Here is a 13,684-nt window from a genome sequence, read left to right as displayed (position 1 = left end):
CTTGAGGACCTTGTTGCGGCTCTGTACTTTATTGACAATAGCGGTTGCGTGCGCAGAGAAAGAGAGCAGGCTGTTGAATGTTACTCCGAGTATTTTGGGATTATTCACCGTCGGAATTGGTGTGTCATCGACGTAAATTCCCAGCGGTAGCCTGACCTCCTCCGTCGCAGAGGATTTCGTAGGGGACAGGGCTAGACACTTTTCAGTGAAGAAGCGAGAAAGTTCGGAGAGATACCCGTTTACTTTCGAACACAGGTCATCAATTCCATTCCCAGTCGCCATGATCGAGCAATCGTCGGCGTAAGAGACAATCGAGAATCCCTCTGGTGGTTGAGGGAGCTTTGAAATGTAAAAGTTAAACAGTAGCGGGGAAAGGACACCACCCTGTGGAACCCCCTGTTTTATTTTTCTAAGTTTGCTCGATTTGTCTCTAAACATTACCGACGAGTGTCGACCACTCAGTTAATTTGCCGACCACCGTTTGAGCCTCTGTGGGAGAGAGGAATCCTCTATATCTTCTACTAGCGTGGAATGGTTGACAGTGTCAAAAGCCTTTGACAGGTCCAACGATACTAGAATCGTTCTCTCACAGGGACGTTTACGGTTAAAGCCACAAGTTATCTGAGTGTTTTGGCGTTAAGTGCTGTTATTGTACTGTGCACTTTACGGAAACCATGCTGATGCTTCGCTGGGGTCAGGTGGTTCGCGAAATACGGGAGCAGCAGGGCCTCAAGTGTCTTCGCTACCGGGGAAAGGAGTGTTATCGATACGAATCTCCTTTGTTGGCGGGTTTCCCCGGTTTGAGCAGTGGGACCACTCTCCCCACCTTCCAGATGTCTAGGATGATGAGAGTGGCCATAGACAAATTGAGGACCTCCGTTAGGTACGCTACTCCCGCAGGTTCCAAATTTTTAAGCATCAGCATGCATATTCCGTCGGGACCCATGGCTTGGAGGCTTTCGCCTTCCCGATGGCCACCTTAACTTCACCGCAGGTGAAAGCAAGGGGGGCACAACTTGTTGGCAGTTTGTGCAGCCTTCTGGTCACTCGACGCTTGGTTTTGTCCACCGGACGATGTAGTATGAACTGCCGGCTAAAGTAGCTCGCGCATCGCTCCGGGTCCGACGAGGCATGGTCGCCGAAAGAAATTTCGACTCTGTCGTCGTGCTTCGTTCGATTGGACAGTGACCTCACAGTTGACCATAGCTTACTCACACCAGAGGTGAAGTTACAGGTCTTCGGGGGGTTGATACGGGGATCTCCGGGATCGGCCTGACGAAGGCTGTCACGCTCATCGGCTAGAACAGCCGTTTCAGCAGGGAAATTTGGACGTGGTGATCAACGGCGGTTGTCTTAGAAGCCAAACATTTAGGAGAGGGTAGGAAAGGTATCGGTTGCCTTGTACTAGTGTAGGGAAGCTATCGGTAAAAGGTGGGGTCTCTCGCCCAAATTAATTCATTAGTTCTAGGAAACCAGATTTAAGCCTATATTGTTTTAAGGAGCCGTTGTCTGTTGGAACTCACTAGAGAATGCTACGCTAGTAAAACAGGAATTAATGGAGCAAACTGCACTGGCGATTAACATATATAGCGCACACCGTCTTCAAAAGAGTCACAACTCAAAATAATACGTTCGTCACTTTCTTTTAGACTGTCCCACCTTCGCGAGGCTAAAATGGAAGCATTTTCGCTCGCACTTCTGAACAAACACTGAGCTCTTAGGGATCGAGATTAGCCGAATTCGAAATTTCGTAATCGGCTCACGGCGTTAACGTAACCCAACCTAACCTGTACTTCTTTGAGCTATGAAATAGTTGGTCACATTAGGCATAAATATATGTATCTATGTATTACTACATAATTATTAAATTAATTTGGTTCTTTTAATAAATACGCGTAAGTTCGAGTTGCAACCTAAACTGTGCGTGTATGCACTTTTCGTTTTTATTATTATTACCTTCCTTTTATTAACTCGGGATGTAACTATGTAATATTGATGCGCCTAAAAGATGCAGCAATTTCTATTCTCAAGTTACATACCTGATGACAGTACGAATGGTAATTATCAGGGAACGGATTTTATGGAAATTGCCTTTTTTTCTACTAAAGAGATTTAGTATATTCGATTAAGAATGTCCACGATTTAGCTTTCGCTGATTCCATATATACACATTTGATGTTGCCTTTTTTTGCCTTTTTTAAGATATTTGCCTTTTTTGCCTTTTCTACCTTTAAAAAAGTGATTATAGCATTTACAATTTTTTTTTAAGCGCAGAGACCTCTTGCCAAATTGGTGTTGGAAAAATTCAAAGCCGTTTTCTCAGCTAACGAAGGCTTGGAGACAATAAGGGGTGTAGATAAAATTATAAAGGGCGAGGAAAACGCCCTTATTCCTGATAATATGAACGTTTCAAACGTTCCATATTTAAATTGGGCGCCGCTTGTATCAATTTACGTCGAGCACACATTTAGTACATTCAAGGCTTTTCTTCGCGAAAATCGAATGAAAATGCTGCCAGAAAACTTCAAAATGCATCTTGTGGTTCAATGTTACTACAATTATACAGATTAAAGTTTTATGAGTTAGAAACTCGAAAGGATAAAATAGTCAAAGATTAAAAGTACAAATTTTTCATATAATGAAACTAATTCATAGTTTTTCTCTTTTTACTTGTAATATAAACATTTCTAAAATAAATGTATTTTTTGATTGTTCTTCGTATTTTCTGTCTTTTTTTAGTAACTTATTTTGTTTTTTTTTGCAATACCTAGTGCCTTTTCCTGCCTTTTTCGCTATTTTGTTTTGCCTTTTTTTGCAACACCTAGTGCCTTTTCCTGCCTTTTTCGCTATTTTATTTTGCGTTTTCCAGCCTATTTCGTTACTTTATTTTGCCTTTTTTATAGGTTTTTAGGTCCTAAAAATCCGTTCCCTGGTAATTATAATAGGGAGGTTTTAGTTTTTTAAACTATAATTTGATTTTGTCATATGCATTACTTCGACTTTGAGTCGGAACTGTGCATGTATGCATTACTTCGGTTTTTGTCGTATGCAATATTCCGTTTTTGAACCGAATCTGTGCATGTATGCATTATTTTGCTTTTCTTGTATGCACAAAAAGAATTCTAAAAAATCAGCGGTAATTTTTAGCGACTTGAACTTGCACTTTTGTTATACTAAAATAAAATTGGCTATACAGCTTCGAAACCTTTCTAGGAAATCTAATTAAACCAAGTGAAGAAGTATAAGTTCGGGGGAAACCGAACTTTATATATCCGGCGCACGTATTCAATATCGTTTTTACATCTTTCAGTAAACTGCATTATGCGCAAGAGTATTCTTCCCGATGTCAAACAGTTTCGATAATATGCTATGAGATATTGAAATAATTGGAGCAAGTTTGGTGGAAGTCGATATGGGGCTATCAATATACACTATATGTATGTAGTCGGTCATAAGTGGGTGGTGCCACAACAATTTGACAAAAATTAATAACATTGTGTCTTGTTAAGAGGTTGGTGTAAGTTTGCTTCTTTAGATATTCAAACATCGGAATTTTCGTATTTCTGAAATTTACCGTTGTATAGGAGGTGGGGATAATTTTAGTCCGATTTCAGAAATTCTCAACATATGGATTTTTTGAGCCAAGGTTGATAAATATACCGAGTTTGGTAGAAATTGATAAACCGGTTACCGAGATACACATATGTAGGCGTAAGTGGGCGGTGCCACGCCCATTTCCCAAAAATTTCCCTAAGTAGCATTTTCTGCTGAGAGGCCACTGTATATGTCGATTTTGAGTAAATTAGCTTAAATACTTATTTATCGCATTTTTCGTATTTCTGTAAATTACCATTATATGGGAGGTGGGCGTGGTTCTTGTCTGATTTCAAAAATTTTCAAAGGGTTTCTTAGTCAAGCCCTAAGCAATGTTCGCATCGAGTTTGGTGGGGATTGGTAAATGGACTACAGAGATACACCATTTTATCATGAGTGGGCGGAACCACGCCCATTTTCCAAAAATTTCATAACTGTCTTATTTTATGCCGAAACTCTACTTCGCATACCAACTTTCAACAATTTGGATCCAGTATTGGCGGAAATACCGTGGTTTTTTCATATTTCGAAAATACCGTTATAGGGTAGGTGGTTGTCCGATTTTGCCCACTTTCAATCCCAACCTACCTTGGATAAAGGGAAACCTTACTTACCAAATTTTGTTGATATACAGTGTTGGAAAAAATTATAGAAACATACAGCTTTCATATATTTTTTATTGTCTGAAGAACTCTTTAATTTTAAACACATTCCGATTTCGTACATTTCGTTTACGTTAATTAAAATCTTGACTTCTTTTGCAAGGGCAATAAGCCATAAATAAATTGTGGCCCCTTTTTTAATTTTGGCCTGGAAGATATAATAGAAACAAAGTATTATTTCTAAATAAATTAAGCTTTGAATAAAAAATTCTTACAAAAATATTTTTGTTTTAATAGCTTATTGAATCGCCGCACAAACACTTTTCGGAATGGAATACCACGATTTTAGAATGTGGCGTCACAATTCGTCTTTATTGCTGGCTTTAAAAGGCCCGATTCTCTTCTTTAAGTCCGCCCAAAGGTGCGCAATAGGGTTGAGGTCTGGCTATTGTGGCGGCCATTCCATAGCCTGCACTGTTTCCTTCTTTAACCACTACTTTACCAGTTTTGATGCATGTTTAGGATCATTATCCTGCAGTAAATCCCACCGCAATGGCATTTCCTCTTTAGCATAGGAAAGCCTTATCATCTGTAATATGTTTACATAGTCAAGCGCGCACATTTTGTTCTTAATCCAAAGTATTGGACCAACTTCTTCCTTCGGGAAGCAGCCCTATACCATAATGGAACTCCCGCTGTGCTTAACCGTTTTTTTTCGTGTGTTGTGGATCAAAGGCTGTGTTCGTAGGACATTTTACGTACTATTTTCCATCTTATCCAAACATATTACTCTTTGTCTCATCAGACTGCAGCACATTTTTCACCATTTTGACAAAAAAGATGATTTCTGGCAAAACCAAGTCTGTTGTTTTTGGTTTTAAGGCTCAGCAACGGTACCTTTCTAGAGATTCTGGCTGAAAGTTTGGCTTCTGCCAATCTGTACGTCATGGCTCGGCTTGTTACATCGACATTCAATTCTGTTTTCAGCTTTCTTGAAGACAGAAAACTGTTAACTTTGTAATGCCGAATTAAACGCCTTTGATCGTTAGCAGTCATTTTTCGCTTTGTACGTCGTGTTTCTGTTTTTTACGCTATGAAGGGCAGGGAACACCTTCGTTTTGGAACAGCCCACCATACTATCTTACTCATCGAATTTCCTTGTTTTCTTAAACTTATTATTAAATTCTTCTCCTCTTCCGTGCAGTGTTTAGCTCGGCCCATTTTATTATTTTTTATGTTTCAATAACCTATAGTATAACTCTAATTTAGTTAACATTTTTTAAAAACGCAATTAGAAGTGCCAAAAATAATAAATTTACCTTTTGTAAAGCACCAATATTAGCAAACACGTGTTGTTTCTATTATTTTTTCCAAGCGCAACAATTCAATTGTTTACTCTCTCGCACATAAAGTGAAAAGGATACAAACTAGCGGAACAAAACAAAGAACAACCTTTAACTGATATTTGTACAGGGTGCGCCATTCCAAAAAATATATATAACTAGTGTTGATATAATTGATTTAATATTTTTCAATAAGTTGTTTCTATTATTTTTCCAACACTGTATCTCAATTCTCGAGTTATCCTGTACACGGACAGACGGACAGACATGGCTTAATCGATTTCTCTTTTCATTCTGATCATTTATGTATACATTTGTCTATATCTATCTCGATTCGTTTTGGCTGTTACAAACAACCGTTATGCGAACAAAGTTATAATACCCTTGTGCACAAGTGCGCTCGGGTATAAACATCGAAATTTTTATAAACATTTTTTTAAGTTTAACTAGATTTTGCGAACTTTGGGCAAACTTTGAAACTTTTACTAAGGTGGTATCTGATATAAATCGATCGATATTTAAAATGAAATAAAGATAAGTTGCCAACAGCATCATTTTGAACTTTGCTGCTATTATTTTGAACGCCACTGTACATACATATGTGCGTAACATTTTTTAGTACTCGTATTAGGAATGTTAATCTCGGAATCCCGGGATTCTTGGCAAATAAGCCCGGGATTTTCGGGATTTGAAATTTGCGCTGATGGCAATAATATAAACTCCTTTTCTTTACCAGTATTGGCTATATTTTTTTTTTTAACAATTAAGTTTTTGTAAATGTCTAGCTCATTATACATATAACTCCGCGCGATAGTAAATTTTAAACAGAAATATCAATATATTCGCGAAATCATGGGCCAAATATAGTAAAATTGCGTTTTTAGTTTTTCACTCTGACGTCAGTAATACAAAAATGATTTAAAAAATTTAGAGAAATAAGCTTAGAGAAGAAGTATGGGTATCAAATTAAAGAGGAAATCCTGTAGAATTTAAGCAGATTCAAGTTATTGGTGCAGAAGGTAAGTATTGAAAATGTCTTTTTAAATTGTATCCTAAAATTTCGCATATGTTAACATATTTAAATTCTAAAAAAATTTCCTCTTTCATTTAGTACCCATATTTTTATTCTGCATTGCATTGAATTTTTTAAATATTTTTTTGCATCAGTCATATCTTTCAAATTACAAAGTCCTTTAAAATGAATTCTGACGTAAATTTTTTTCGATTTGAGTTGTTGAAAAGTAATGAATATCTAAATCCCGAGATCGGAAAAAGCTGAAAAATTAACATCCCTAATTCGTATTGAACTCACTTGAAAAATCACTTGACGCTTCTTCAATATGTGACGCATCAAATAATCGCCTCCGCCGCTAGTACTGTTATATTCGTTAGAATTAGAATGCAGTTCGCTGTAAGCATTTTCATTATCGTGACGACCCCATTGAAATTCATCATTGTCAGGCAATTCGAGTAGATCTGTGAAATGATATGAAATATTGAATTAAATGTAATTAATTGCACGTAAACCGTATAAGTTGCGGATATGAAAAATTCCCTTGAAACTGGCATGCGTGTGAAATACGAGATATTTAAAGTATGCATTAAAAAAAACGAATCAAAGTTGACTTAGGACTAAATTCAGTTAAATATGCTACCATTTTCTACAAACGAATTTGCACATATCGTAAGACCACCACCTCTCTGTCGGTTATTTTGGAAAGCTATTGATAAAGATATACTGCACCTGGTCAAATCCGAGAAAGGGTCAACGAAAAACGGGAGACCTAAATAAAAATTCCAAATGTTTCACCTAAATCCGTCCAGCCGTTTCTGAGTGAAGACAGTTCACGCGTGGTGTCCGTTTTTCATTTCTAACTTTTAATAATAAAACCTTACAGGCCCAGTTTTTTAATTTGACATCTTATTTTTGAAATTCGTAATAACGATGCAGATCTGATGACCTTCGCAAAAAATGCCTTGGCATATTATATAGGTATGTACGTATGCACATATATGTACAGAGTTAAATAGATATAATTTTTTTAAAAGATGGCAACCCTAATGAAAAATATTTTCAAACTAAAGTTTTCTTAAAACTCTTTCACACTTATGTTAATATATCATTTAACTTGTGTATAAATTAAATAAATAAACTGGTCGCAAACCTCTTTAAAGGTATTTTAAAACTAAAATCATTTTAAATCTATTTCATCTGACATTGTGCTACCTATTTCAATTAACTGATAAATTTAATTGAATTTGATTTTTAAACACGTGGCAACTCTCTTAAATACAGTTCAGAAGTACATAAATCCCATCCAAACCCACTTTGACTGATATCCATCTTTTAAAAATTCATCTAACTTATTAAATAATTTGATTTTAACTTGTTCAACGGGTTGGTTTGGTGGTTGAAACGTATCAGTCAGTGGCGGAGTGGTGTTTTAATATGGCGCATATGTATGTATAATATGGCGTCTATGTATTAAAACACACCCCGTGGGTCCGCCACTGACTGACACGTAGTTTAACCCCCAAAACCCTTCCCCCGCTGGATCCGACACTGATACCAGGGGTGGGCAAGGCCAAGGCCGAAAAGAGTCATATGTAAATTCTAAATGCTACTAGGAGCCACAAAAAAAAACAAAAACAATAATTTTAGTTTTAAATAAAATTATTATTAGAAATGAAAAATAGTTATTTTATTATTATTCTAAGATAAATAACTGTGGTCATAAGCAATAACCGCCTAAGTCGAAAAACCTGAATTCGAGAAAAAACGTATTAAACATTTGGATTGTAATGTTAACCTTATGGGGAAACCAAAATATGTTCGTCTATAACTTTTTAAATAGCCTAGCTGGCGAGATGGGGATTTCACATACACGTGGAACAGTATTTGCAGAATACGATAGCATATATACCTCAATTCTTTCTTAAGTCGACTTAAAGAAAATTTAAAAGATCCCTTTGGCCGAATTTTCAAAATCTGGTTTTACGTCAGTTAAAGCCGTTCGTAACAGTTCTGTAAATGTTGGTAAGTCAATAGGTACGTTCATTTAAAATCTCCAGTAAAAAGTGTCCAACAGCAAAATTCCGGCGAAATGTCATCTCTCAAGAGAAAAATATCCAAAATAGTACGCGAATAGAAAATTTGCAGAAACTTGTAGAGTACAAAGACTGACAGTTCTACGTTGTACCAAAAATTTAAAATATGCGGCACGCAGCTGTTTTCAACAGCGGATATTTTAAATCTGGTACTTGTTGCCGGAATTAAAGCAATGGCAAAGCTTTATGTTGCATTTCCATTGCCTTAGCTTCTTTTATTCCAAAAAGTCCAACTCTTCCTCGCTTCTCTTAAAAAGAAGTATTTCGGATATTGTAAATTTATCCTCAATTATCTATCTATTTATATGGGCAAATCTAAAAAATAGGTACACTCTCAAAAAAAAAAGTTTTAATTTTTAAATTTGTGAGCACACCTATGTTTTACATATCATTTTATTCGTATTCTCTTAATAAATCGATTAATACAAGTGTAATTCATTTTTATTAAGTGCTTCCAAAGTTAGACGAGGAATAAACATGAAATAGAAAACAAAAGAATAAGCTGGGTTCAAATTACATTGTTCAAGTTGTAAATTTTGTGCAAAGATTTTGAAAGTTGAACTCACTTAATTGGGACGTTCTAAATTCAATGGCATCCCCCATTTTACCGGTGACAGGTAATAAGATCAACGGAAATAAGGTCAATTGACTTTATTTCCCACCCTGGTGGGATTATTACCTTTTTAAAAACGAAATAAAATCCATTGACATTATTTCTCTTTCAAACATTAAATTTGTTTAGCTTCGCGGCGGCCCGCGTCAGCGCGCCACACCGCGCGCGCCCCGCGTACCCCGCGCGACCGGCGCGCACACCACGTCACGCTACGCCGCGGCCCCCCTTCCCCGTCTCCCGCCGTGCTGTAACGCAGGTAGATTTATTTTTTGTATACATTGAAATAAAATTTTTATATATTTTAAACATTGAGGGCTTATATTCAATAAAATACCCTCTATCTGCAAACTTTTCACAAAGATTCTGATATAAAAATCCACCTAAGATTTAACCGTCATCAGTGATATTAATGCTACCTTATATAACGACAGGTAATAAGTCCCAGATGGTTTCTAAAATCACAAATTAGTTTTTGTGCAAATTGCAGATAGAGGGTATTAATGAATTCAAGCCCTCGATATTTCACATTTTTATATTTGTAAGTTATTAGAAGCAGGGATGCCAACTTGGCTCAAACCGTGCCATTTGTCCCTATTTTACTTCAAATGGCACTTAATTTTTCAATTTGGCACAAAGTGCCAAAATGGCACTTTTGTAAAAAAAATTACATTTCAATAAATTTTTGTGAAATCCTTTGCGTGCACTTCTTTTTCTCAACTATAATTTTCTAATTTATAAAGGCTATTCAACTGGTTTATCTTATTTTATCATTGCACTTTTGTTTGGAAAATGTAGCCTTATTTTATTGCTAAATGGGAATAATTAAAAAAATGGCACCTTTTTTGGCACTTTTATTTTTCTATTTGGCACATTTTGGCCCTTTTTTATCCTCAATATGGCACCTCATAACTAAGGATAGTTGGCGGCCCTGATTGGAAGATTTCTGCTGTGTTTTGGGGCAACAACTTGTCTGCAGTAAAAAAGCATGTAATTTGTGTTTCAAAAGTGTGTGAAAACCAACCAATTAACTTGTATGATCTCGGTTCCGATATTAAATAATCAATAATTGTTTATACCCGCATTTTGGCACATTGGCTCGTTGAATGTGCCATCTAATAAATAGTGTCGTCATTCTCCTTAGCTCCTTTTAAATAATGTCGTCACAAATTGCTGGCGGAGCCATGACTACAGTGTAAAAAAATTCTTTTTCTATAATTGTTTCCTTATAGAAAAGTTGGTTTCTTTTCCTACTTAGACATTCCGAATTCGTTCAAAATATGCTAATTTAAAACACAGAATTCTTTCAGTGTTTCTCCGGGGTTTTTGGACATGGACTGTTTCTTCAATTTAATAGTGTTCGCTTTATTTTTGTGGAAACGAAACATGTTTTGCAAGGTATGGATCATTTCTACACTCTTTCTTCAAATATTTCTCGTATTCCAGCTGTGCGCAGGCGTTTAGTTTTTCGCATCGTGTTTTTACATATTCGTAATTTAAATTTTTTTAATAAAATCAAATGGTGGTAGTTCATGATTGTGTGTGGATTAATATCACAACACTGAGGATTTGGCAACAACCTTTTTCATCTATTAAAAAACAACACTTACAGGGCAATGTTTATTGTAAGAACAACATTTTTTTTCTATGAATCGACATACTTTAAGCATTGTTGACGCTATTCCATTTTAATGAGGAAATAGCGTCAATGACTTTATTTCCAAATTTTTGTTGACTTTATTTCGCTTTTAAAAAGGTAATAATGTCAATTGACTTTATTTCGCACCAGGGTTGGAAATAAAGTCAATTGACCTTATTTCCATTGACCTTATTACCTGTCACCATTTTACCAGATTTGCTCCGGTTTTCGAGATAACGGTATTTGAAAATTTCATTGAATTTTAACTATTTTATAAATAACTTCCTCAGTTTTGAAGTTATTTTGCTAAAATTTTGCACATAACGGTTTTTTAATATCACCTTAATTATTCCTTAAAAGTATCGAAATGGGTGCACTTTAACGTATAGCTCCAATACTACTGATTACTCAGATATGTGTTTTTGCGCTATAACTCTAACTTCATATCTGAATAATAAATTGTGCTATATGTTAAAGTGAACCTATACTAAATTTTTACCTGCTTAGTTGGAGGACAATCAGTTGTATGGGAGCTAGCTTTTAGAATGAACCGATTTCGATGATTTTATGAGATAGTGAAGGAAATATTAAAATACAAGCGTGTGCAAAATTTTAGTAAAACATCTTCAAAACTAAGGGAGTTTTTTTTAGATAATAGTTCAAATTTAAGCAAAGGTTCAAGTACCGCTATCTCCAAACGTGGAGACAATCGGGCAAAACTGGGGACGCCATGGAATTCAAAAGGCTCCAATTAACTAAGAGCAGCTATCAGAACCGTCGGCCGCTGTGGTGTAGTGGTAAGCAGTGCGCGCTTTCACTCACCAGCACCTGGGTTCAAGCCCTGGTCAAAGCAACATCGCACAAAATTTAGAAAAAGGTTTTTTCTTAACAGCGGTCGTCCCTCGACAGTCAATGGCAAACCTCCGAGTGTATTTCTGCCATGAAAAACAGCTTCTCATAAAAACACAATCGCCGTTCGGAGTCGGCGTAAACTGTAGGTCCCTCCGCTTTGTGTGACAATATCAAGGCGCACGCCACAAGTTGGAGAAGAAGCTCGGCCAAACACTAACATATGTGTAAGCGCCAATCTATTATTATTAACTATCAGAACCTTTGTCGAAAAAAATTTGATTTGATACCACGCTCGAAATATTCTGACTACAAGAAGAAGCATAATTAAAAGTACTAAATCGGGGTTTTTACACACTTCTAGAGAACATTTTTTTGAAGCATTTTACAGGTATATGCAACGTTGTAAGGACTAGTAGTTATAAAAATATTTAGATCGTTTCGACGTATTTTCCAAATGTGCTATCAACAGGGAACGGATTTTATGGAAATTGCCTTTTTTTCTGCTAAAGATATAGACTATATTCGATTAAGAATGTCCACGATTTAGCTTTCCCTGATTCCATATATACACATTTGATGTTGCCTTTTTTACCTTTTTTAAGATATTTGCCTTTTTTTGCCCTTTCTACCTTTTAAAAAGTGATTATAGCATTTACAATTTTTTTTTTAAGATTAAAAAATATACACATTGCCCATGCGGCTTATAGAAGCGCAGAGACCTCTTGCCAAATTGGTGTTGGAAAAATTCAAAGCCGTTTTCTCAGCTAACGAAGGCTTGGAGACAATAAGGGGTGTGGATAAAATTGTAAAGGGCGAGGAAAACGCCCTTATTCCTGATAATATGAACGTTTCAAACGTTCCATATTTAAATTGGGCGCCGCTTGTATCAACTTACGTCGAGCACACATTTAGTACATTCAAGGCTTTTCTTCGCGAAAATCGAATGAAAATGCTGCTAGAAAACTTCAAAATGCATGTTGTGGTTCAATGTTACTACAACTATACAGATTAAAGTTTTATGAGTTAGAAACTAGAAAGGATAAAATAGTCAAAGATTCTAAGTACAAATTTTTCATATAATGAAACTAGTTCATAGTTTTTCTCATTTTACTTGTAATATAAACATTTCTAAAATAAATGTATTTTTTGATTGTTCTTCGTATTTTCTGTCTTTTTTTAGTGCCTTATTTTGCTTTTTTTGCAATACCTAGTGCCTTTTCCTGCCTTTTTCGCTATTTTGTTATGCCTTTTTTTGCCTTTTTTGCAACCCCTAGTGCCTTTTCTTGCCTTTTTCACTATTTTATTTTGCCTTTTCCAGCCTATTTCGTTATTTTATTTTGCCTTTTTTATAGGTTTTTAGGTCCTAAAAATCCGTTCCCTGGCCATCAATTAAGATATTTTTGAAATAAAAATTACGCTCAAGATCGCAGAAGATTTTATCTTTAAAAGTTGGTTTATTCTGAATGCACAACTCTTGCTAAGGTATCAAATTATTCGTCATTGTTTGGAGAATACAATACATACTTAAAAGGTTCTTAAAATTAAATGCTTTAAAAACTATACGCAATAAACCGAAATTTTGAATATGGTGAAATGTGGAGTTACAGACTTTGGGTTACTTGCCATTTCGTTATTTTTTAATGCACACTTTTATTACCTACTACATATGAAGTATACACATAATTGCTAAATGCCCATTAAATTTCAAATCACAATATGCTTCAAAAGTTATGACATAATTAATTTTGCGCCTCTTAAAAATTACATGAAGGCTGCGTTTCTTTATACATTCCGGATAATCCCATTTCTCGTCCGGAATAAACATAATGGCTGCGTTTCTTTATACATTCCGGATAATCCCATTTCACAGCCGGAATAAACAGAATGCGTTTGAAATATACGTTAACATATCATCAGGAACGTTCTAAAGAATAAG

General features: G+C 35.8%; 1 protein-coding gene across 1 annotated transcript in view; it reads right to left on the bottom strand.

Annotated features, from left to right (window-relative positions):
* LOC118738799 (proclotting enzyme-like) overlaps positions 1-13,684 on the bottom strand; it is a gene marked incomplete in the record, with an annotated part of 90,879 nt that overhangs the window by 3,721 nt on the left and 73,474 nt on the right. The window contains 1 exon segment of the mRNA XM_036469786.1: positions 6,852-7,015. Coding sequence (XP_036325679.1) covers positions 6,852-7,015 — 164 coding nt within the window.

Source organism: Rhagoletis pomonella, unplaced genomic scaffold, assembly GCF_013731165.1.
Source record: "Rhagoletis pomonella isolate Grant_MI unplaced genomic scaffold, Rhpom_1.0 Rhpom_scaffold_00005, whole genome shotgun sequence".
In the NCBI taxonomy this organism is placed as follows: Eukaryota; Metazoa; Arthropoda; class Insecta; order Diptera; family Tephritidae; genus Rhagoletis; species Rhagoletis pomonella.
Note: the sequence above shows the minus strand (reverse complement) of the source record. Positions and strands in the feature narration are given on the sequence as shown.